The sequence below is a fragment of the Mastigoproctus giganteus genome, chromosome 5 (assembly GCF_048544385.1).
Source record: "Mastigoproctus giganteus isolate SK-2022 chromosome 5, ASM4854438v1, whole genome shotgun sequence".
Lineage (NCBI taxonomy): Eukaryota > Metazoa > Arthropoda > Arachnida > Uropygi > Thelyphonidae > Mastigoproctus > Mastigoproctus giganteus.
In genome coordinates, this window is record NC_143579.1 from 167,136,322 (window position 1) to 167,159,659 (window position 23,338).

General features: G+C 37.2%; 1 protein-coding gene across 1 annotated transcript in view; it reads left to right on the forward strand.

Moving 5' to 3' along the window:
* Positions 1–13,372, forward strand: part of LOC150085820 (uncharacterized) — a 61,578-nt gene extending 48,206 nt beyond the window's left edge. The window contains exon 5 of the mRNA XM_090374705.1: positions 13,172–13,372. Within this exon, the coding sequence (XP_090230831.1) occupies positions 13,172–13,354 (183 nt within the window). The 3' untranslated portion in view covers positions 13,355–13,372. The remainder of the gene's footprint in view (positions 1–13,171) is intronic.
* Positions 13,373–23,338: the final 9,966 nt, after the last annotated feature.

Below are 23,338 nucleotides of genomic sequence, written 5' to 3' on the forward strand. Positions count from 1 at the left end.
GAGATGACAACTCAGCATTCTGATGGACGTTTATTAAAACTTGAAAAGTAAGGTGGATATACCCTTGAAGGAATTAAAATGGGGGGGGGGTTAAACTCTCAGGTGCCCAACTGAATGCCAGAGCTTACACTTGCCCATCAGGCATCACAGGAGCAATAGGACCATGGTAAATCTGCCAGGCACAAAAGTTTAAGATGTAGATTAGATATCATCTTTAAGGGGCACAAAAGGTGATTTTGTAATGTTGACACTAATGACATTAAGAGTACAAGATCTGTTGACTTACCTCAACAGTTAGAGAACAATGATGAGAAAAAGTCAAAAGTTAAGGTTAAACTCGAAAGTGTCTGCAATTTTGCAGACACTTTAAAATTTATTCATATACTCCCACAATAGGAGGGAGTATATGATGAGAGCTTTCTCAATCAGTTCGGCCTTGTAGTAGCTCATGGAATAAAATTTTTCTCACCGTGGTCTGTGCTTGTTAACAGGAGAGATTGTTTCATCAGGGATGGCATACACTTAATTAGAAGGGTGCAAGAATATTTGCTAATACTATTGAGGCAGTGTTAGGTGAGTTGGAAAACTTCTGGCTTGGCTTGGGGTCACAAACTAATAGATTAACAGTAGCCGCAGGCAGAGGACAAAGTGATTCTTGCACTGCTTCTGTTGGAACGAGCAGCAGCCTGGAAAGCGAGCTGCTGGGAATTTCAAGGACTATTGTGAGTTATCACGGAACAACTAAATACATGGGCTGTGTTAGGATAACTAGGATTAAGACGGGTGCATGTATATTTGTACGTATGCCAATTCTAGGAGCATAGTGAATAAATTTGATGAATATGAAGCACTGGTTATGTCATCAAATGCAGATATTGTGGGGATATCAGTAGAAGTAGTGTCACTCAGATATAAGGGGTGTAGAATTGGAATGTAGGGAATACAGTGTGTACAGAAAGAACAGACAGGATAGGAGGTTGGGAGGGATTATGCTCTTAGTTAAGAAGCCTGAAATTTAAAGCTGTGCATCCAATTGACATGGGTGGCCAGCGCAATGTTAATTCAGTTTGGTGTGACATATGAATTGGAAAAGCAAAAATAAGAGTAGGTGTGTGTTTTATAGGCCTAATGACTCTGATGAGTACAGTGGACAATTCTAGGGAGAAACAGAGTGGGCCAGTAAATCAGAATGTCATATAATGGAGGATTTTAACTTTCTAAATATTAAGTGGAACTTGTGGATTGATCACTCAGACACCAGCAAGACTTTTGTGGATTTACTAGATGATTGTTTTCTACAGCAGCAATGTTAGAGAGGCAACAGGAGAGAGTAATACTCTTGATCTGATTATCAACAGTGATTATTCATGCATTAATAATCTGCAAATAAAAGAACCACTAGATGGCAGTGATCATAGTGTATCGATGTGGGATTTACTTAAATATGTAACTGCCATCAAGGATAAAGGGAAAGGTTTTTGCTCTTGTAAAAGTGACTACAGTACTCAGACAGTTTTAACTTATATAAACACTAGAAGGAAGAGAATGAATCTCATTGGTCCACTTTATATCAATAGTTTAATTGTTGATGCCCTGCTCAGGTTGCTGACAAACTGAATAAGAATTTTGCATCTACATTCACACATGAGGAACTCTTTAGGTAAGTGGATATCAGAAGTTTATCAAACTCCAACAGGGAGCTAAATGATTTTTTATAACTGAAAGGAAATTATAAGACATATTGCTGAAATTACATGTAAGAAAAGGGGGGGGGAAGATCTATAAAACTGTATTAAGGGTTGCAGCAAAGGAAGTAAGCAAACTCTTAGCCATAATTATGAGAGCATCCTTGGATTCAGGGGAAGTCCCCATGGTCTGGAGATGTGCAAATATATCCCCAATTCACAAAGAGGAACATAAGTAATTAGCATTAGTAGATGCATATGATGCAAGAAAGCAAGCTTATGCAGCATCAGCCAGAAAAGAAAAAAAAAAAACATGCTCCCAGTTCACCCCTCTGTTCGTTCCAAGTACCTGTCCAGCTCAGCCTTAAATTTTTTTAGGCTATCAACATCCACAACAAAGGATGGAAATCTTCCACCAACCAACCACCCGCTGGCTAAAGGCAAACTTCCGCACATCTATCCTACATCTGTCTTTTCTCAATTTGAATTTATACCCTCTCAAATGATTATTCTGAGCAAGAGGAAGAATTCCATCAGCATTGAGCATGCTCAAAGCATTCAAGGCTTTATACACCTCAATCAGATCACCTCGCAGGTGTGCCTCCGTAGCCAGGTGGGAAGGAGCAGCATTGCGTAGCACACGCTTCTTGATTAGACCGGGGTTCGAGCCCGTCACCACCAAATACGGAGGATGCAGAAAGTTCAGGGAATGACCACCGCATATCCCAGAGCAATGTGGCCTTAGTTGCTAATGCTCCTAAAAACCAAATAAAAAACAAACAACAAACCTCGCAGGTGCCTGGTCTCCAGACACTGTAATTTGCAGTGATGCAAGAAAGCAAGACTTTCTTCGTAAGAGCAACCCTTTAATTCCATTCACTAATCTTGTTGCCCTTCTCTGTACTTGTTCCAACAGCTCTACATCCTGTTTAAAATGAGGCTTCCAGACCTGTATACAGTACTCAAGGTGTGGCCTGACCATTGCCTTATATAATGGATAATCAACTCCTTATCCCTACTAGAAAAATTCCTGTATATCATTGACAAGACACTATGAGCTACTCTTGCAGACCATCTGCACTGCTCAGAAAACTTCATATCTGCCTGCACAATTACCCCCAAGTCCTTTTCGTTCCGTACCATTGTCAGTGTAGTACCAAACAATTGATACGTTACTCTGGGGTTACTGCTTCCCATATGTAATACTTTACATCTGTTAATGTTAAACTTCATTTGCCACCTCTCAGCCCATCACTCAACTTTTCTGCAGCAGCGTACTGTCATTAGTGTCCTTAACAACCCTGCCAACCTTTGTATTGTCTGCAAACTTGGACATTAAGCTTGATATACCATCATCAATATCATTTATAAATACAGAAAACAACAATGGACCCAACACTGAACCCTGAGGGACTCCGCTAATAACATTAATCCACAATGAGCAGTGTCCATTGATTACCACTCTCTGGCTTCTCCCACTCAACCATCCCTTTATCCATAGCAGAAATTTGCCTCCAATGCCACACTGCTCCAATTTGTGCAGCAGTCTTCCATGTGCAACAGTATCAAAAGCCTTTCTAAGATCCAAATATATGATATCAAAGTTATTCCCTGCATCTAGTTCCTTTGTGACCACATCATAGTATCCAATCAAATTGGCCAGGCAAGACTTTCCCTTAACAAAATCATGGTGTGTCCGAGCTATAACTGAAGTTTTATCTAGATGATCCTGCAGTGCTTCTTTAACAAGTGCCTCCATTAATTTTCCAGGAACAGAAGTTAAACTAACACGTCTATAATTACTTGTGTTGCCCTTTGATCCTCCTTTGTGAATTGGGGTCACATTTCCAGTCCATGGGTCCCTCCTCTGAGTCCAAAGAAGCTCTCATAATTATGGCTAAGGGTTTTCTTACTTCCTTTGCTGCCTCCTTTAATATAACTGGATAGATCCCGTCCACCTCATGGGTGAATGTAGATGCAAAATACTCATTTAGCTTGTTAGCCACCTGAGCTGGATCATCAACAGTTGAACCATCAATATCCAGTGGACCAATCTGATTCATCCCTTTCCTTCTAGAGTGTACATAGGTAAAGAACTCTTTGTTGCTTTTCTTTGCATCCTTTGCCAAGGATTTCTCATAATCTGCCTTTGCCTGCCTAATCTCCTTTGTGACTTGGTTACAGACCAGCTTATATCTATCATAGACTTCTATGTCACATGTTAATTTATATGTATCCCATGCATTTTTTCTTCTCTGCCAGATGTCTCATTAGTTCATCTGACATCCATTTAGGCCTAAACTTGGAACAATATTCTTTAGTTGGTATGTAAAGCCTAGTAGCTTCCAAGATAAGTTCTTTGAATGCTTCCCATTTTGAATTTGCTGTTGATAACATCATCAGTTGGTTCCACTGTATAGAGTTTAAATACTGTCTCAGACCACCGTAGTCACCTTTGCGAAAGCAAAATCACTTCCTTTTACCCCTAATGGTAGTTACCTCTTTGAGTAAATCCCACTTCAGCACACTGTGATCACTGCCACCTAGTGGTTCCTTTATCTGTATATTCTTAATGCATGAAGAATCACCACTGATAATCAATCAAGAGTATTACTCCCTCTAGTTGCCTCCCGAACATGCTGGTGTAGAAAACAATCATCAGATAAACCCACAAATTCCAGTCAATATGTGGGAAATTAAAATCCCCCATTATAAGACTTTCTGATTTACTGGCCCACTCTATTTCCCTGTACAGTTCCTTATTATACTCATCAGAGCAATTAGGCCTATAAGACACTCCTACTCTCAATTTTGATCTCCCAATGCTTATGTCACACCAAACTGACTCGACACTGCACTGTCCAGTGATGTCGACCGGCTTCAATTTTTTGGATTTTGTGTGTTTCTTAACTAATAGTATAACCCCTTCCTATCTTGTCTATCCTTCCTGTACACATTGTACTCCCCAAATTCCAGTTCTGCATTCCTTATATCTGTGTGACAATGCATCTCTGTTATCCCAACAATATCTACCTTTGATCTTTTGAGCAATACCTCAAATTCATCAAATTTATTTACCAAACTCCTAGCATTGGTGTACATGTAAGTATACATGCATCTGTTCCTATTCTTAGCTACCCTAACACAACTCATGTGTTTACATGTACTGCAGTGACTCCCAGCAGGCTCTGAAATACCCTGCATCTTGTTTTGCAGGCTGCTGCTCATTCCAATAGAAGCAGTGCAAGAATCACTTTCACCTCTGACAGTGGCTACTGTTAATCTATTAGTCCTTGTATCCCCCCAAGCTAGCAGTTTTCCTACCCACCTAACACCGCCTCGGTAGCATCAGCAAATATTCATGCACCCTTTCTCTTTAAGTGTATCCCATCCCTGTAGAAGCAGTCTCTCCTGTTAACAAGTAAAGAGCAGGCTGAAAATAATTCTACTCCTTGAGCCTTGCACAATCTTTCCAGGGCCGAATTCATTGACAAGGCTCTCATCATATACTCCCTCCTATCGTGTCTGGGCAGAATTGCAGACACTTTCAAATTCAACCTTAATTCACAGCTTTTTTTCAACAGTGACCTGTATTTGTTAAGTAATTCTGCCAGTCTGCTACTCTTAATATCATTAGTGCCAACGTGTATAACAATATCACCCTTTGTGCACTTAAAAGATATCTGCACGTCATAAACCTTTGTCCCTGGCAGACATACACTGGTCCTGTTCCACCTATCCTTTTTACATAGCATGTTCCCTGTTTCCCTGACAATAGAGTCACCAACAACTGCTAGTTGCTGTGGGACCAGCGCATTCTTCCTTGGGGGGATGTTGCCGCTGTGTTGCGTGATGATCAAGTGCAAGCTCTGGCATTGATGTGGGCAGCTGAGAGCTTGATGGGCCCCTCAATTTAGATCCTTCGAGGGCATCCACCCTGTCCTTCAAGCTCTCATATAGGCCTATAACAACACTGAGTTGTCACCTCATTTCCTCACACTCCTTACATCGCACGCACACAGAAACATTCCCCCCCCCGGCAATATCATGTCCCGTACCTGATTGCTCCACAACCATCAAGCAAGCAGTGCATTTTAAAAGGCTGTGATTCAGAGGACAACCCCTCAGTTCTCCCCTGAGCCACAGCATTCCATTTAGCTTGGGCCTTTTGCTTTGCTGCTCTGGTCTGAGTCACGATTCCAATTCAATTTCAATAAAATTTCAATTTCAGTACAAAATTATAACCCTAAACTTGTATCCCAACACAGTTGTAACACTATACAGCAGGCGCCCGTTATAACGCGTATCTGACTATAACGCTGTCACAGATCACTATAATGCTCTTTTACAGATTGCATTTTTGGCATATTTAACAAAATCGTTTCATTTGATGGAGTCGATAGCTTGAAAATTAATAGCAAAACACTATTAAAACGTTTCCCACGCCGACTTGAGAAATTTTCTCACGCTCAGTGAAAATTTCTCACACACTCATTTAATTGCAGTACAATGACTTGTTACGTAGTTCCGAGATCAACATTTTAACAAATGATCAAGTATATTGCTTGTAATATTTGCGTTATATGCATTTATCCGAAGTCTAGTCATCACTCAGTACCGTATTAGACATCATGCGAAACGGACAGTTTACTTGAACATTGTATCATAATTAATACAACCAACGCAGTTACATTTTCGAAAAGTTAATAATGCCCGATAGGAATGAAAAATCAACAACATCTGAGTGCAGTTTTGATGTTTTGAAGCGAATCGATTCTGGTCAAAGACAAGCGGACGTGTGCGCTATTAGGATTGAATTGGAAAGACGTTTAACTAATTTTATTGAAGATAATATCCAATGCAGAATTCAGTTAAGTTAAATATTATTAAAAAAAGAGAGAAAGATATTAGCCAATGTGATGATCTGAAGAAAACTCACCTAAAAAAAAAAAAATGTGGAACCATTTAAAACTAATAAGGGCTGGTTGAATAGATTTAAAATCCAGGGAGAAGCCGCAAGTGCAGATTACAGAGCCGAAACTTTCAAAAAAGAACTTGTTAAAATTATTGAAGAGGGGTATTATGTGTTATACTTCTCAACAAGTTTTCAACATACATAAAGTATACAACATACTTTTGTGGAAACGAATGCCTAAAAGAAGTTTCATATTGAAAGAACAAAAAAACATGCCAGGTTTCAAAGCGGCGAAGGATCAGTTGACTTTATTGTTGGGTGGTAACGCTGCGGGGGATTTAAAATTAATACCCCTTTTAGTTTATTTGGAAGAGGGCCAAAGTTCAACCCAAAATCGACACATTTTTCATTAATTAAATAAAATCAATTAAATCATCAATTAAATTCATGATTTTAATTGGAATTTTAAGTTTAATTTTGATATGTAAGTAGTTACCATATAATTATATACATATGTAATGCAGAATATTTTATATGTACAAATATTTGAATATTAAATATTTTGACCGACGGTTGTGCATCTTTTCACTACCGTTTATTATTGATTAGGAAATATCCTATGGTACCGACCGCAATTCTCAAATACATTTTACCTTATGGGAATGCGGAGCTCGCTTAGCGCTCTGTTTTTACGGAACGAATTATCAGCGTTAAGCGGGGGTCACCTGTATCTATATATATTTATAATGTGTCAAGTATTATCTTTGAGTTTCTTTATATAAGTTCCGTATCAAGTTATGTATTAATTAATTATGTTATTTTCATAAAATCTAAGTCGTTATATGTATTTAATTAAAAGTACAATTTAATTGACAATGAAGTTTAACAAGATTATAAATTTAGTGATTAATTGATAATACAGTGGATTCCGGTTATTTGGGCCACCGGTTAATCGGGGCAGCCGTTTTCTACATCAGCATGTTCGGGAGGCAACTAGAGGGAGTAATACTCTTGATTTGATTATCAGTAGTGATTCTTCATGCATTAAGAATCTGCAGATAAAGGAACCACTAGGTGCCAGTGATCACAGTGTGCTGAAGTGGGATTTACTCAAAAGTAAATCAAAAGTAAAGGAAAGCAAGCTTATGCAGCATCAGCCAAAAAAAAAAACAGAAAAAACTTCCACTTCACCCCTCCATTCGTTCAAAATACCTGTCCAGCTGAGCCTTTAATTTATTTAGGCTATCAACTTCCACAACAAGGGATGGAAGTCTGTTCCACCAACCAACTACTTGCTGGATAAATGCAAATTTCTGTACATCTATCCTACATCTGTCTTTCCTCAGTTTGAATTTATGCTCCCTCAGGTGACTGAGCAAGAGGAAGTATCCCATCAGCATTGAGCATACTCAAACCATTCAAGGCTTTATACACCTCTATCAGATCACCTCGCCGGTGCCTGGTCTTCAGACACTGTAATTTGCAAAACTTAAGTCTTTCTTCGTAAGGGCAACCCTTTGTTCCATTCACTAATCTTGTTGCCCTTCTCTGTACTCGTTCCAACAGCTCTACATCCTTCTTGAAATGAGGCCTCCAGACCTGTATACAGTACTCAAGGTGTGGCCTGACCATTGCCTTATACAAGGCAATGGTCAGGCCACAAATTTTCCTTTAATTTACACAAAAGTGTGGCATTGGAGGCAAATTGCTGCTGTGGATAAAGGGGTGGTTGAGGGGGAGAAGACAGAGATTGGTAATCAATGGACACTGCTCATTGTGGACTAATGTTATTAGTGGAATCCCTCAGGGTTCAGTGTTGGGTCCATTATTGTTTTCTGTATTTATAAATAATATTGATGATGGTATATCAAGCTTAATGTGTATATCCAAGATGGTATATCCAAGTTTGCAGACGATACAAAGGTTGGCAGGGTTGTTAAGGACACTACTGGCACTATGCTGCTGCAACAGGATCTGGAAAGGTTGAGCAGATGGGCTGAGAGGTGGCAAATGAATTTTAACATTGACAAATGTAAAGTACTACATATGGGAAACAGCAACCCCATAGCAAAATATCAACTCTGTGGTACTACACTGACAGTGGTAGAGAATGAAAAGAACCTGGGAGTAATTGTGCAGGCAGATATGAAGTTCTCTGACAGTGCAGACGGGCTGCAAGAGTAGCTCATGGTGTCTTGTCAATGATATACAGGAATTTTTGTAGCAGGGATAAGGAGGTGATTATTCCCTTGTATAAGGCAATGGTCAGGCCACACCTTGAGTACTGTATACAGGTCTGGAGGCCTCATTTCAAGAAGGAGGTAGAGCTGTTGGAACGAGTACAGAGAAGGGCAACAAGATTAGTGAATGGAACAAAGGGTTGCCCTTACGAAGAAAGACTTTTAAGTTTTGCAAATTACAGTGTCTGAAGACCAGGCACCGGCGAGGTAATCTGATAGAGGTGTATAAAGCCTTGAATGGTTTGAGTATGCTCAATGCTGATGGGATACTTCCCCTTGCTCAGTCACCTGAGGGAGCATAAATTCAAACTGAGGAAAGACAGATGTAGGATAGATGTACAGAAATTTGCATTTATCCAGCAAGTAGTTGGTTGGTGGAACAGACTTCCATCCCTTGTTGTGGAGGTTGATAGCCTAAATAAATTAAAGGCTCAGCTGGACAGGTATTTTGAACGAATGGAGGGGTGAAGTGGAAGTTTTTTCTGTTTTTTTTTTTGGCTGATGCTGCATAAGCTTGCTTTCCTGCATTATATGCCTCTACTAACAGATGAATTTCAGAAATGTGGCTAAAGAGGTTTTAAGCCAGAGGCAGATTACTGATGAGGACTTCTCAGACGAGGAATATCAGAGAAGAAAGCAACTCATTTGTCTACCCAATCATCCTTTAAATCAAGACAACAGAGCCACAGGAGATACCTTTGTGTGTTTTAGGTGAGATTAAACAAAAATTCAACATTTTGATGGGCAATATTGAGAAATTACAAGAGAAGGCAACAATCTTGATCTGATTATCTGCAGTGATTCTTCTGTATTGAAAATCTACAGTTATTACATTTTATGGCAACATGAATGTATTTGAACTTACTGCTATGTTAATTAGTTGTCATGAATCATTGTATTATTGTGTATGAATGGAATTCTCAGAAAAGTCTGGGAATGCTATTCATAACTGCCTGAGCATATCAGATAAATCCAGTTCTCTTAAAGTCTTCAGATTTTGATTTCTAAAAGTTGGCAAATATGCATCTATAACCAGTTGGATATGCTGTTCTTTTCAATTAACCTATGGAAATATGGAATTCATTCTCAAAAAAATTAATTAAACAGTATATAACAAAATTTGCTTTGATCTGAAATGTTCACCTTTATTGGGTTTGGAACTGAGTTTCACAAAAGTTTGCTATGTTTCTTGTGATCTGATAGAGGTGTATAAAGCCTTGAATGGTTTGAGTATGCTCAATGCTGATGGGATAGTCCCTCTTGCTCAGAATAATCACCTGAGAGAGCATAATAAGATGTTCCCATTATACTGTTCGCAGTTGGTCATCTTGAGACAGAGGAATGTTCACCATCCACCAGTAGTTGATAGGGAAAAGATTTTGACCACCCCCATCTTAAATCAAGTTTAATAAGAAACTTCGTAACGTGCAAGGCAAAGAAGGAGATAAGTCTTCAATCCTTGAAATACAAATGTCATGGACTTAATATGACATAAAAGGAAGAAATATTCACAGGCTGACAACTCAAGATGTTAATAATGAATGTCCTCACTGCATGCAAAAAGCATTAGCAGAGGCCTACAATAATACAAACAAGCAAGCTTATAACAGCATCAGCCAAAAAAAAAAAAAAAAACAAAAAAAAACCCGTTCCCATTTCACCCACACCCATCCATCCATTCACTCCAAAATTTTTAGTTCTGCCTTGAATTTATTTAAGCTGCCACAATGACAGACGGATGTCTGCAATAACAGATTGAAGTTTGTTCAGGCAATCAACCACCTGGTGGCTAAACGCAAATTTCCACACATCTATTCTACAACTGTATTTACTCAATTTGAATTTATGCCCCCTCAGGTGTGTAATCTGAGCAAGAGGAAGAATCTCATCACATTAAGCGTGCTCACACTGTTCAAGGCCGTATACACCCTCAATCAGATCACTGTGCAGAATGTGGAGGTGCCTAGCCCTCCACATTCTGCAATTTGCAGAACTTAAGGCTTTCTTGGTAACAGCAACCCTTTGTTCCACTTACCAGTCTCGTTGCCCTTCTCTGTACTTGTTTCAGCAGCTCTACATCCTTCCTAAAACGAGGCTTCCAGACCTGTATGCAGTACCCAAGGTGTGGCCTGACCATTGCCTTATACAAGGGGATAATCACCTCCTTAATTCTGCTAGCAAAATTCCAGCATAGCATTGATAAAACCCCATGAGCTACTCATGCAGCCTGTCTGCATGACAGGTAGTTTGTATGTTACTCTGGGATTACTGCTTCCCATATTTCTTCCAACTCCTGTACTAATGATCTTGGTAAAATATCTCCCACCATTCACCATTCAATGCCTCCTGTGGTCTTCCTTCAAAAGGATTTTGACAAATTTTGATGCTAAGAAAGCTGCAGGTCCTGATGGTATTTCTCCACTTGTTCTCAAAACCTGTGCTCCTGAACTTACTCCTTTTCTGTGTCACATTTTTTCACTTTCTTATTCCACAGGTGTCTTTCCTTCTGCTTGAAAATTTGCTCTTATCCAGCCAGTTCCTAAAAAGGGTGACAAATCTCTCCCATCTAATTATCGTCCCATTACAAAGAGTAGTCTTTCTAAAGTAATGGAGAAATCAGTTAACCGCCACCTCTTAAACTACCTAGAAACCTTTTGTCTGATCAACAATTGCCAGTATGGATTCCGTTAGTGTCGATCCACTGGTGACATTCTGGCTCATGTTACCCATTTATGGACAAATTCAATGGAAACTTTCAGTGAAACACAAGCAGTTGCTCTTGACATCTCAAAGGCTTTCGATCGTGTTTGGCATAAAGGTTTTCTAAACAAGCTTTCATCTTACGATTTGCTAACTGTTTTTTTTTAATTAGTTATTCAGTTTTCTCTCTGACCGCTCAATGAGTGTGGTGATGGTAGATGGTGCTCTGTCTTCTAATTTCTCCACTAATGCTGGTGTCCCTGAAGGTTCATTTTTTTCCACCCACTCTTTTCCTCTTGTATATTAATGACCTTCTTCCATATTTTCTTTGGCATTTATCTGGCTAATTTTGCACTGAGCAGGTAAATTCCGAGTTTTCTCAGGATTTTCTTACGCCTTGCTTTTGTTTTACTTATATTGTACAGCAATGTCCGAATGGTAGCGTGTGTTCCCATTGTCGCCAATAAGCAAAATATAATTTGCCATCCTAAATGCAGAATACTGAACCCATGAAAATAAATCACAAAAACAATGTTGAAAAATATTTCGGCGCCCTCTTGAACTGCCGCCCATAAGTGACACTTACCTTGCCTGTCCACTTGTGATGGCCGTGTGTCAGAATATAGTTAGTTCGCGATTACTGCTTATGCGTTCCACTTGATTTTTTAAATTTATTTGTATAATGAGTAATGAAGATTTTTTCTGTGCCTTTCTTTTAGCTCAAGTGCTAATTTATTAAAAAAATCTGTATACACTTTTTTGCACACTTTTTGGCGTACACAAGATAACTCAGGATAGCCCAAATGGGTTAATTACTCCCACGTATTTTCTACAAAAAAAATTAATAAAAAACACAAACTGTGTACACTGAGTATTCGCATGATGCATACTTTTAATCTGTAAAATAAAAAAAGTCGATCCATTATGGCACATTTTCTAGAAAGGGGTTAATCATGACACATGGCACACACCTATATAAATTTAACCATGATTTAGTTATTTGAAAGTGAATTGTTAGTTATTTGGTATTTAATAATTTGGTGAATAAAGTATATATTATAGTTATATACAGTATAATGTTATTTCAATTTTTTTAAACTGAAAATTATTACCACTCATACTGGTCAAGAATTTAAACTTTGTTTTTTCTTGTAATGCCACCCAATTTATTATTATTTTCATATGTATATTTTGTAGCACTGAATATAAATATGATCTTCAAATTTTGCTAACATGTTTGGTTTTTGAAGTAAAAAGAAGTCATAATTGATTATTTTAATTATACTGATATCATTTGAGTGATTCATTCAATTGATTTAATTGAATGATTTTGCCCATCACTAGTAAGGCATGAAGCTAGTGTCATTCTATCTCAGTTTTGATAGCAACACACTAAGGGGTGAAAAAATTACCTTAGGAAAGTGGCATTCACTTCTATTATATTATATATTAATAAATATATATTTATTTTATTAATCTTCCTCTCTATAAATTTAAGTAAAACATTTTATGCTGTCATAACTTCCTGCTTTGTTTGGTGCATTTGTGCAAGTTTAAAAAAAAATAATTCTGTAAATTTTGTTTAATTAGTGTCATTTGAATTTTAAAAATAATGATTCACCCACCTGTAGGTATTGTACTTTCTAAGTACACTAGTATACCAGGAGCCACACCTCTGCCATGAATTGATTAAAAAAGGAATAAAGACTAATGTGGAAACCCTTCAGCAGTGTTCTGAAACAGATATAAAACAATCTGCAGAGGTTCTTATTAATTTAATCAGTAGTCACACCTTTTTGCAGCAAATCAGATGAAGCAATCAGTTAATTTCAGCACCCTAGTATAGTTTGTTCTAATTGATATTGAATATTAAATGTTTTTATATTTATCTTAAAGTTTAATCATCATGTTTATTAATTCCAAATTAAAACTTCATTTGTAACCAGATCTATAATTTATGTTTCCAAGCTGTTATTCAGCAAGTTAATGTATTATTAAACCTATTATTTTTCTATGTTAATTATTTGGAATTTTATATTAAATGAAAATGGTCAAACCCACATTCAATGCTTATTTTCTCTCTGACAGCTGAATGCAAAAAAAAAAGGTCAAACTTTTTTTTTGCATTAAAAAATTCAGTAGTTTTTTTTTTTTAGTTTTTTTCATAAGTGTCAATTTGTTAAATGTAACTTATGAAAGTTACATTTATAAAATTTAACTTCCATATTAATGACCATAAAAAAGGTCATGAATGGCAGATGTCTTGTATTGTAGTGTAAATTTTCAATGCATTTCTAGTACAATATCAGAGCATAAATGAATGAGTCTGAGAAAAAATTCTTTCGTATTGGAGGATAAAAATAGTCTTCTTAAAGAATAATTATAACAAAGTACATGTAGTCACGTTCTGTAATATCAAAGTTCATTGTTGCTGCCATTATAACTTTTCATGCAGCCAACAAGCTGTATGCTAATTATAATAGAGGAAAAACCTTGGTTGTGTGGAATTAAATCTACTGTTTCTGTGTTGCTCACATAACCACTATATGATGAGCCAAATAGCTGTAATTTGCAAGATTTGCACTAAGTTACAAAGTTTAGAAAGTATATGAATAAAACAGAGAAATGTCACTTTTTTATACATGGATTTTTAACAAAAATGCAATCGTTGATAGGAGCAGATTGTAAACTTTTTTTTTTTTTTTTTTTTGTATTTGTAAAATGTCCTTGATCTTAAAGAATTCTGGATTGTTAATACCAGATTTTATTACATTTAACTTAATTCTTTTCAAAATTCTATTGGTAGTTGCTGTTTTTACATCCCTCAATTTGCTTCTTGACTCTTGTTCAAATGAGCACATTTCATATTTGGCAACTGGACTTTTGACTTCTGTAAGCAAATGCTATGACCATACAAATTCATAATAAAGTCTGCTGATTACTAAAGATGAAATGTGCTCATTTTCAGATTGAGGAATTAGTGAAGAAAATCAGAATTACCAAAATTATTTTTCTAAAACAATTAGAGCATTACACAGGGATAAGTAAGTTTTTATATCTAAATGAATAAACACTGTTCTTTTGCTCTCTCTCTCTGCAGCCCAGCCCCAAGTAGCTCTTCAACTTTTAACAATTTATAGAATGGAAGATATAATCATGCATTACACCTTTTTATCAGTATTTAAGAAAAGGAGGAAAATAATAAATTTCCTTGATATATTTTTCATATTGTAGAGAATATTTAATCAGGTGAAAAAAAAAAGTATTCAGAATTGCTCTTTTTTGGGGGAGCCATATGAGCACTTTTCATTTTTATGAGATCAGATTGAAAAGTACAATAAGCAATCACTTTGTGAGTGGCCTTGACTTGTTCAAATTCAGTTTGATCCAAAAGTTTTGAGAAAAGACAAATGGATAAACTTGAGAAAAATTTCTAATTCCACACTTCTGGTAAAAGCAATCCTAAACAGATCAAGCAAGCTAATTCTAGACATGTTATCCTCACTTGTGTAGAAATCTGCTAATTTCTTCTGGCATGAATGAAGCAAGTTTTTTGTTTCTTTTAAATGTTATACCAATTTTGAAAATCTGAACATGTCAACCCAGTATACCTCACATCCATATACTGAGGTCATTACTACTAGATATTTCAAAATATACAAAGGGTACTAGGAAAGTTTTGCAATATGACGCAACAATGAATCACAGGAAGCTGCTTGTTGCTGCATGTTGAGACATGTTCATACATGCATAGTAGCCGCCGCGCCAAGTCGATGGGCTCAGTTATTCATTAGTAGTGAGAGTGTAAAGTGCTTGCGATGGCATCGTGGTCACGAAATGAGATAAGGACAGTTTTGTGGTATAATTTCGTGCATGGTTTAACCATAGACCAGTGCTTAGAAGAAATGACTCTTGCACTAGATGATGATTGCCCACATCGTACAACGATATTCAGGTGGTATAGAGAATTCCAAAGGGGAAATTTCACTCTGGAGGATTCTGAGAGGCCAGGAAGGCCACGAACGTCAGTTACGGAGGAAAACGTTACTGCTGTGAGGAAAATGCTTGACGAAAACAGGCGAGTGACCTACCGACAGATAGAGGATACTTTGGGCCTAAATGCACCAGCAATTCGTTCGATTCTGCAAGATCATTTGCACGTGAAGAAACTTTGTTCTCTCTGGGTGCCGCATCAACTGACTGAAGAGCAGATGACACGATGTGTGACTTGGTGCCGGGAGATGTTAAAAAAGTTTGATAAGGGACAATCTCGGTATGTGAACAACATCGTGACAGGTGACGAGACTTGGCTGTACTATTACGATCTGCCGACCAAGGCTCAAAACAAAGTTTGGGTCTTTGATGATGACGACACACCCGTAATTGTCAGAAAATCCCGATCTGTCAAGAAGAAAATGATAGCTGTATTTTTCAGATCGAGTGGAATTGTGGAACGTGTCATTTTGGACACGCAGAAGACAGTCACAGCTAAGTGGTATACTGAACAATGCCTGCCTAAAGTCATTGGATCTATGAAGAACCTGCGGCCAAAGTCAAGAATGGACACCTCGTACCTTCATCACGATAATGCTCCAGTCACCGCGCCAAAGCCTGCACCGAATATTTGACCACGACAGGACTGAAACTTCTCGAGCACCCTCCCTACAGTCAAGACCTTGCTCCCTGCGACTTTGCACTGTTCCCGCATGTGAAAATGAAGCTAAAAGGGAGGCGGTTTTCCAGTGATGAGGACCTTCTACGGGCTTGGGACAACGAGTGTGCTTTACTCCCTAGTGAAACTTGGCAGAACTGGTTTAAAGATTGGTTTCGGAGGATGGAGAGGTGTATTGAATGTAGAGAAAATTACTTTGAAAAAATTAAATAAACAAAGCTGTATTGCAAAACTTTCCTAGTACCCTTTGTATTATGTGCAAATTTATTTTACTAACAACTTTCATATCTTCCATTTCCATTTTAGAAACTTATTATCACAGCAGACTAAACCAGAAAAGTGCTTCTGATTTAGTCAGACATTTCTGCTACCCAAGTCATGGAGAGCCTAAAACATAAGATTATTCCTTTGCTCCATGAGGAGGTGCTTTATGGCTACATGGTGCAGTTATAAAAAACATCATTGAAAAATATTCTTATAAATGCTGAGGTAGCACAAATTTCATCAACTGGCAGTGCATCATTTTCAAATTTGAAATTTTTTATGTATAAGTTTTTGGTATTTGGTATCATTAAAGATATAGATGAAGCAATAGCTGTTTTGCAGCATCAGTTCAGTCACTTTCAGTGTGAGAACCAACCAGATGCTATTATAAAAGAAGAAAGAATTAGCATTAACATTAGTAGAGGCATTTGATGCAAGAAAGCAAGCTTATACAGCATCAGCCAAAAAAAAAAAAAAAAAAAGTAAAATAACAAATTATCCAAAGTCATGCTTGGCATTTTAATAATTTCTTATAGCAAGTGTCAGAGAATATTAGGTAAAAAAAAAAAAAAAATTCAATTCACAACTCTTTCTGGTGAAGCTTTGGAAATGCACTTGAAAACAGTAGTACATACTATTGTTATTAACAAAACTTCGAATCAGTATTTCTGAAGAGGTGTCAAGTCCACAACGCTGTCTTTTGTGAAGCAGTGTCACGTTAATTCTAACACAAAATCTAAACAGAAATCCATAAGTTCATGCTTACATGAAAGCATGAACTACTATACTATTTGTAAATAGCCTATATGGCTGTATTTTAATATAAAATGTGTATTTTGTCAGTGAAATTTAATTTCTAATGCAGTGTGAACTTTACAAAAACTCTTACTTTTTCTGAAAATCTCCTATTTTCCTCCTGATTTTTGACACCTGTTTTTGCCAAAAAACCTCCTGTTAAGACTTTCTGCTTATAATTGCCTGTTCCACAGGTTTTTTTTTTGAGTCAAAGGTTGGCATCTGAATGCAGCATTATTAGTGCAGTGCATAAATGAATTTTTCCCCTAGAAGAACACATTTATTTTATAACATTACCTTGTATTCAAATCATTTTTGCAATACCAAGAGACATTCAATAACAAATACCTAAACAAGACTGAAGCAAAAATAGAGAATTGCATTTTTACTGTTGAGCAATATTTTGTGAGGCATTTAAGACTTTAAAGTTACTGAGCAAACTAAATGCTGATGACAAATTTAAATTGGGAACAAAAAAATGGCCACAGAATAGATGTGCAGAAGTTTGTCTTCAGCCAGAAAATACTTTATTGTTGAAATAAACTATCATGTAGTACTGTGGCAGTAGGAAGTATGAATAAATTTAAAGGATTGAACAAATTATTAGATGTTATGGGTAATTAAATGAATTGGTTATGCTGTACAAGCTTTCCTCTTTGCATCAATTAGCTAAAACCAATGCCAATATTCTTTGTCGAGTTATGATGATCACACTAAACAGATTGAATGCATGTTTACATGTGCAAGATAGCTACTTCCCAAACATTTTTGTTACAGTTTTAATTAAATTCTGTCTGTATTTATTTTCAGTAAACTTTTGTTGTATTGTGTTGATAAACCTGTTAATTCTGTATCTTCAACAGTCACAATTTTGAACTGTAGCTTCAATTCCAGCTTGTTTAGAATTTTAAACCTAAGTATCAGTGTTTCCAAGGTCTGTTTTTTTTTATTATTATTTATTTTTTTAGAATAAAATTCCTCCCCTTTTTAAGATGTATCTCCTTTGTGATGGTATGGTGGTTTTGCTACTTATCTGTTGTTTGGAGAATAACTATGGTGGTTTTGCTACTTATCTGTTGTTTGGAGAGGTTAGAATCCTGTCTATGACTACAGAAATTTTTAAAGTATTCTTAAATTAAGGCTGTAGGCTGACACAAGGAGCAGGGTTTCCCCCTCTGAGTTATTCTGCGCTTTTCAATCTGAAGTCACTGATGCACCTAAGACCGAACAACAACCACCACCTCAGCAATTGGAACAGTCACATAGTGAAAAAATATACTATTGTCAAAATGAGCATAATTAAGCATGGTAATGTTGTTACCCTACATATCCCTGGTATGGCACTAAATGGGGTTTTTTTTTTTTTTTTTTGTTCATTATCAACAAAATTCATTATGGCCCAGCTAATACTTAATTGAATTGAATAATTTTTATTCCAAAATAATCCCTAATCCTTACTGAAAAATTAAAAAAAAAAAAGAAAGCAAAGGTAAACACATTTGTGTTTGTCTCCATAAACTTTTCTTTTTTATTGTTTCAACATATGCAGTTCTAAAATTCGTCATGATGCCTAGTATTACAGAAAAACCTGTCTGGTGGAGAACCAAAAACATCAGGTTATAAAATCCATGAAAATTACAAAGTAAGATTAGTTAAAGATGTAAGCTCAAACAGGATAGCAGAAGAATTTTGCCTTCTGGTTGCTCTTCCTGCCACATTGGTGTATGCTCAGAAAAATCACCTGAGAGGGCATAAATTCAAATTGAGGAAAGACAGATGTAGGATAGATGTGCGGAAATTTGCCTTTAGCCAGCGGGTGGTTGGTGGGTGGAACAGACTTCCATCCCTTGTCGTGGAAGTTGATAGCCTAAATAAGTTTAAGGCTCAGCTGGACAGGTATTTCGAACGAACAGAGGGGTGAAGTGGAAGTGGTTATTTTTATTTATTTATGTTACTTTTTTTTTTTTTTTTTTTTTTTTTTTTGGCTGATGCTGCATAAGCTTGCTTTCTTGCATCAAATGCCTCTACTAATGCTAATGCTATACGAGGGCTGTTCTGAAAATATGTGGACGGAGATCCTTTTTTTTTTTGTTTTGTTAGTTGTTGGCACATTGGCTTCTGTGGCCATATTGCACCTCCCAAGGTTTTTGCATTTTCTACTCTGATCCAAGCCCGAGGCGGGATTCAAACCCATGACCTTGAGTTGCCAGGCAGGCATGTTACTCACACGGCTAGCCCGGTCAGCACGGACTGAGATCACTGCTCTGAGTCACTTGGTATGGGTCTCCTTTTCAAAGTAGCATCCTTCACATTCTATACACCTTTTAGAGCGGTTCACTTCTGAAACATGTGCCACAGCCCATTTTCTGAAAGACATTGCAGGATAGCAGATGTGGCAGATTTAACCTCTTCATTTGTGTTAAATTTTCCCCCCCCTCAACTCTTTTTTTGAGGCTCGGAAAAGTCCAGAAATCGCATGGTGCGAGGTCTGGGCTGTATGGAGAGTGGCCTTGTGGTTGCCCACCAATTTTTGCTAAAGCTTGCATTGCTGGTTGCGTAAATGTGGCCTAGCATTATCTTGAAGAAGAGACCATTCTTGATTAAGCAGTTTGTCTTTTTTTGTGAATTGCTCCTTTGAGGTGAACATAATATTCTCTATTTACAGTTTGTTTCTCAGGAACCCAGTGCTGCAGTATTATTCTGCAGGTATCAAAAAATATAAAATCAACATCAATTTTTTTTATTAACTAAAAATTCGAAATTTTTTTCAAGGCAGTGTATCACTGTGTTTCCATATGCTTGACTGCTGTTTGGATTCAGGATCAAAATGTTTAATCCAGGACTCATCACGCGATTATTTTATTCAAAAACCACTTTTGCCTAACTTTACACAAAATTCAATCGCGATTCTCTGTCTAATAATTAACAATATATCATTCTCATCTCACATCATAAAACACACTTCACATAGGCTGTCATAACAAACACAAAAATGGATACTACATGATACTCTTACACAAATTAACTAAGAAAAGGTGGGGGAACATTCCTAGACTGCAAACTCGTTTCCATAGCAACAAAGCAGTGTTGCCAGTCTGCATATTTTCGGAACAGCCCTTGTAATTTTTGTTGACTGAAAATGGAGCAGTTTTATTCCTTACCTGAATTTATGAAAAAAAAATATTACACCATTTGCCACAGTGCACCCAGTTTGCACATAGAATACACTGAAAATTGTATTTTATAACAAGTGTTGTAGGTGTAGGTGATTTAATTTTTAATTATCATTAACATGTTCTTTTTTCTTATTATTAATGTAACTTTTGCTACATCTGTGGAAATTTTACGCCCACCAAACCACACAAAAAATTGCTAATTTTTTTTTTTTTTTTTTTTATAGTGAAACCCTAAACACAAAAGGTGCTAGAACCTATTGTACTCAGTACCATGTGTGCCTTGAAGGTTGAGAAGATAGAAGATGCTTGTTCATATTAGACTTTAATTTTTGGGAAATACAGGTAAAGGAAGGTTGTTCCAGAAAGCTGAAGGGATGAGGAAGAATTAGAAGTTATACCATAAATGGGCATTGACAGAAGAATGTTTGGAAGAAAGGGGTAATTACAGAAGGCAATTCAGAAGCGTCTTCTGTAGTTGTGGAAAAATCTATATAAAAGGCATACAGCACACATAGAACTTCTGAGACAGATAATGGAGAGACTTTTTAAGAGATGGGTTGTTAATTAACATGACTACCCTCTTTTGAATGGAGTCTAGAAGCCTGAGAGATGTTTTGGTGTACTACCAAAACCAGTATTCCATAAGACAGATTGAGGTTTGTACAGCGTTAATAATTTGTTTTTAGAAGAAAAGTAACACCAAGAGCAAAAGAGAGGACCCAGTCTTTTAGATGTAGAGGAAGCAATAATTGTGATCATGCCTATAAATTTGAGTGTCATCAAAGATACGTAGGATCTGTAGGCTCCTTTTGCTAGATATAAGACAGGAATGAGTTTTAGAAGAATTGAAATTAGTTATCTTTGCCCCATTAGAGAATACGTAGAGATCTATGTAGGAGGTTAGGCAAGCAAAGGCATATTATGAGAAACAGATTGGTCCACTTGATATTGAAAGTTTAACTGTTGACGATCCTAGTCAGGTAGCTGACAAACAATGAATAATTGGCATCTACATTCACACACGAGGAATTCTATGGGAAAGTGGAGGCCAGAAATTTATCAACCTCTAAAAGGGTGCTAAATGATTTTTAATAACTGAGAGCAAAGTGGAGGAGCAATTGTCGAAGTTAAACATAAGAAAGGCACCTCGGGTCGATGGGATCTACTCAGTTATATTAAAGGAGGCAGCAAAGGAAGTAAGCAAACCCTTAGCCTTAACTATTAGAGAATCTTGGATTCAGTGAAGGGAAGGTCCCCACAGACTGAAGATGTGCAAATGTATCCTGAGTTCACACAGGGTGACATGAGTAATTACAGATGACCTGTTAGTTTAACTTCTTTCCAGGAAAAATAATGGAATCACTGGTTAAAGAAGCATTGCAGGATCATCTAGACAAGACTGCAGTAATAGTTCAGACACAGCATGGGTTTGTTAAGGGGAAGTCTTGTCTGACCAGTTCGACCAGATACTACGTGTTCACAAAGGAACTGGATGCAAAAAATAATTTTATCATATACTTGAATTTCTTGAAAATTTTTTGACACTACTGCACATGGAAGACTACTGTACAAATTGAAGCAGTATGGTATTAAGGGTGAGTTGCTACAACGGATAAAAGGGTGGTTAAGTGGGAGAAGACAAAGAGTGGTAATCAATGGACGCTGCTTTTCAGGGACTAATGTTATTAGTGGAGTCCTCCAGGGTCGGTGTTGGTCCCACTGTTGTTTTGTATATTTATCAATGATATTGATGAAGGTATATCAGGCTTAATGTCAAAGTTTGCAGATGATACTCTACTGCAACAGGATCTAGAAAAGCTGGACAAAGGGCTAGAGGTAAGAACTGAAGTTTAACACTGGCCAATGTAAAACCCTGCATATGGGTAGCAGTAACCCCAGAGTAACGTATCAACTGGGTGGTACGATACTCAGGGCAGTGGAAAATGAAAAAGAGCTGGGGGTAATTGTGCAGTCAAATACGAAGTTCGCTGAGCAATGCAAACGGGCTGCCAGGGCAGGTCATGGAGTCTTGTCAATGGTATATAGGAATTTTGCTAGCCAGCATAATTATCCCCTTCTATAAGGCAATGGTCAGGAGGCCTCATTTTAGGAAGGGTGTAGATCTGCTGGAATGAGTACAGAGAAGGACAATAAGATTGGTGAGGAGAACAAAGGGTTGCTCTTACCAAGAAAGACTCAAGTTCTGAAAATTGCAGTGCCTGGGGACTTCTGCAAGATGATCTGACTGAGGTTGAAAAATAAAAATAGACAGGTGAATGACATTGACTGATTTGAGCAAGTTCAGTGCTGATGGGACTCTTTCTCAGATTATGTATCCGAGGGGAATAAATTCAAATTGAGGAAAGACAGTTGTAGAATATATGTGCAGAAATTTGCCTTTAGCCAGCAGGTGGTTGATTGCTGGAACAAACTTCCATTGGTCGTTGTGGAAGTTGATAGCTTAAATTCAAGGAAGAACTGGACAAATTTTTGAAGAAAATGGATGGGTAATATGGGATATATATATTGGCTGCTGCTGTATAAGCTTGTTTACTTGCATCAGTTATTATAAATCAACGGGGATTACCTTTATTTTTGATATAGGAAGCTTCTTTTCCAACTCTCCTAGTCCAACTCGCTAATAATTCTTGAGGATGGCGATATCTATTTTGTAAAGCAGGTGGGACATCTTCCCCACAGGCAGAACCACTGTGTACTAGTGCTAATATCTGACTGGAGACGATCATTCTTCTCCTCAGTAAAAGAACAATCTATCCAACAGCATGCAACTCATTCAGTAAATACACCACTGACAATACCAGATAAAAGGTACTGACAGTGGGGAAGATGTCCCACCTGCTTTACAAAATAGATATCGCCATCCTCAAGAA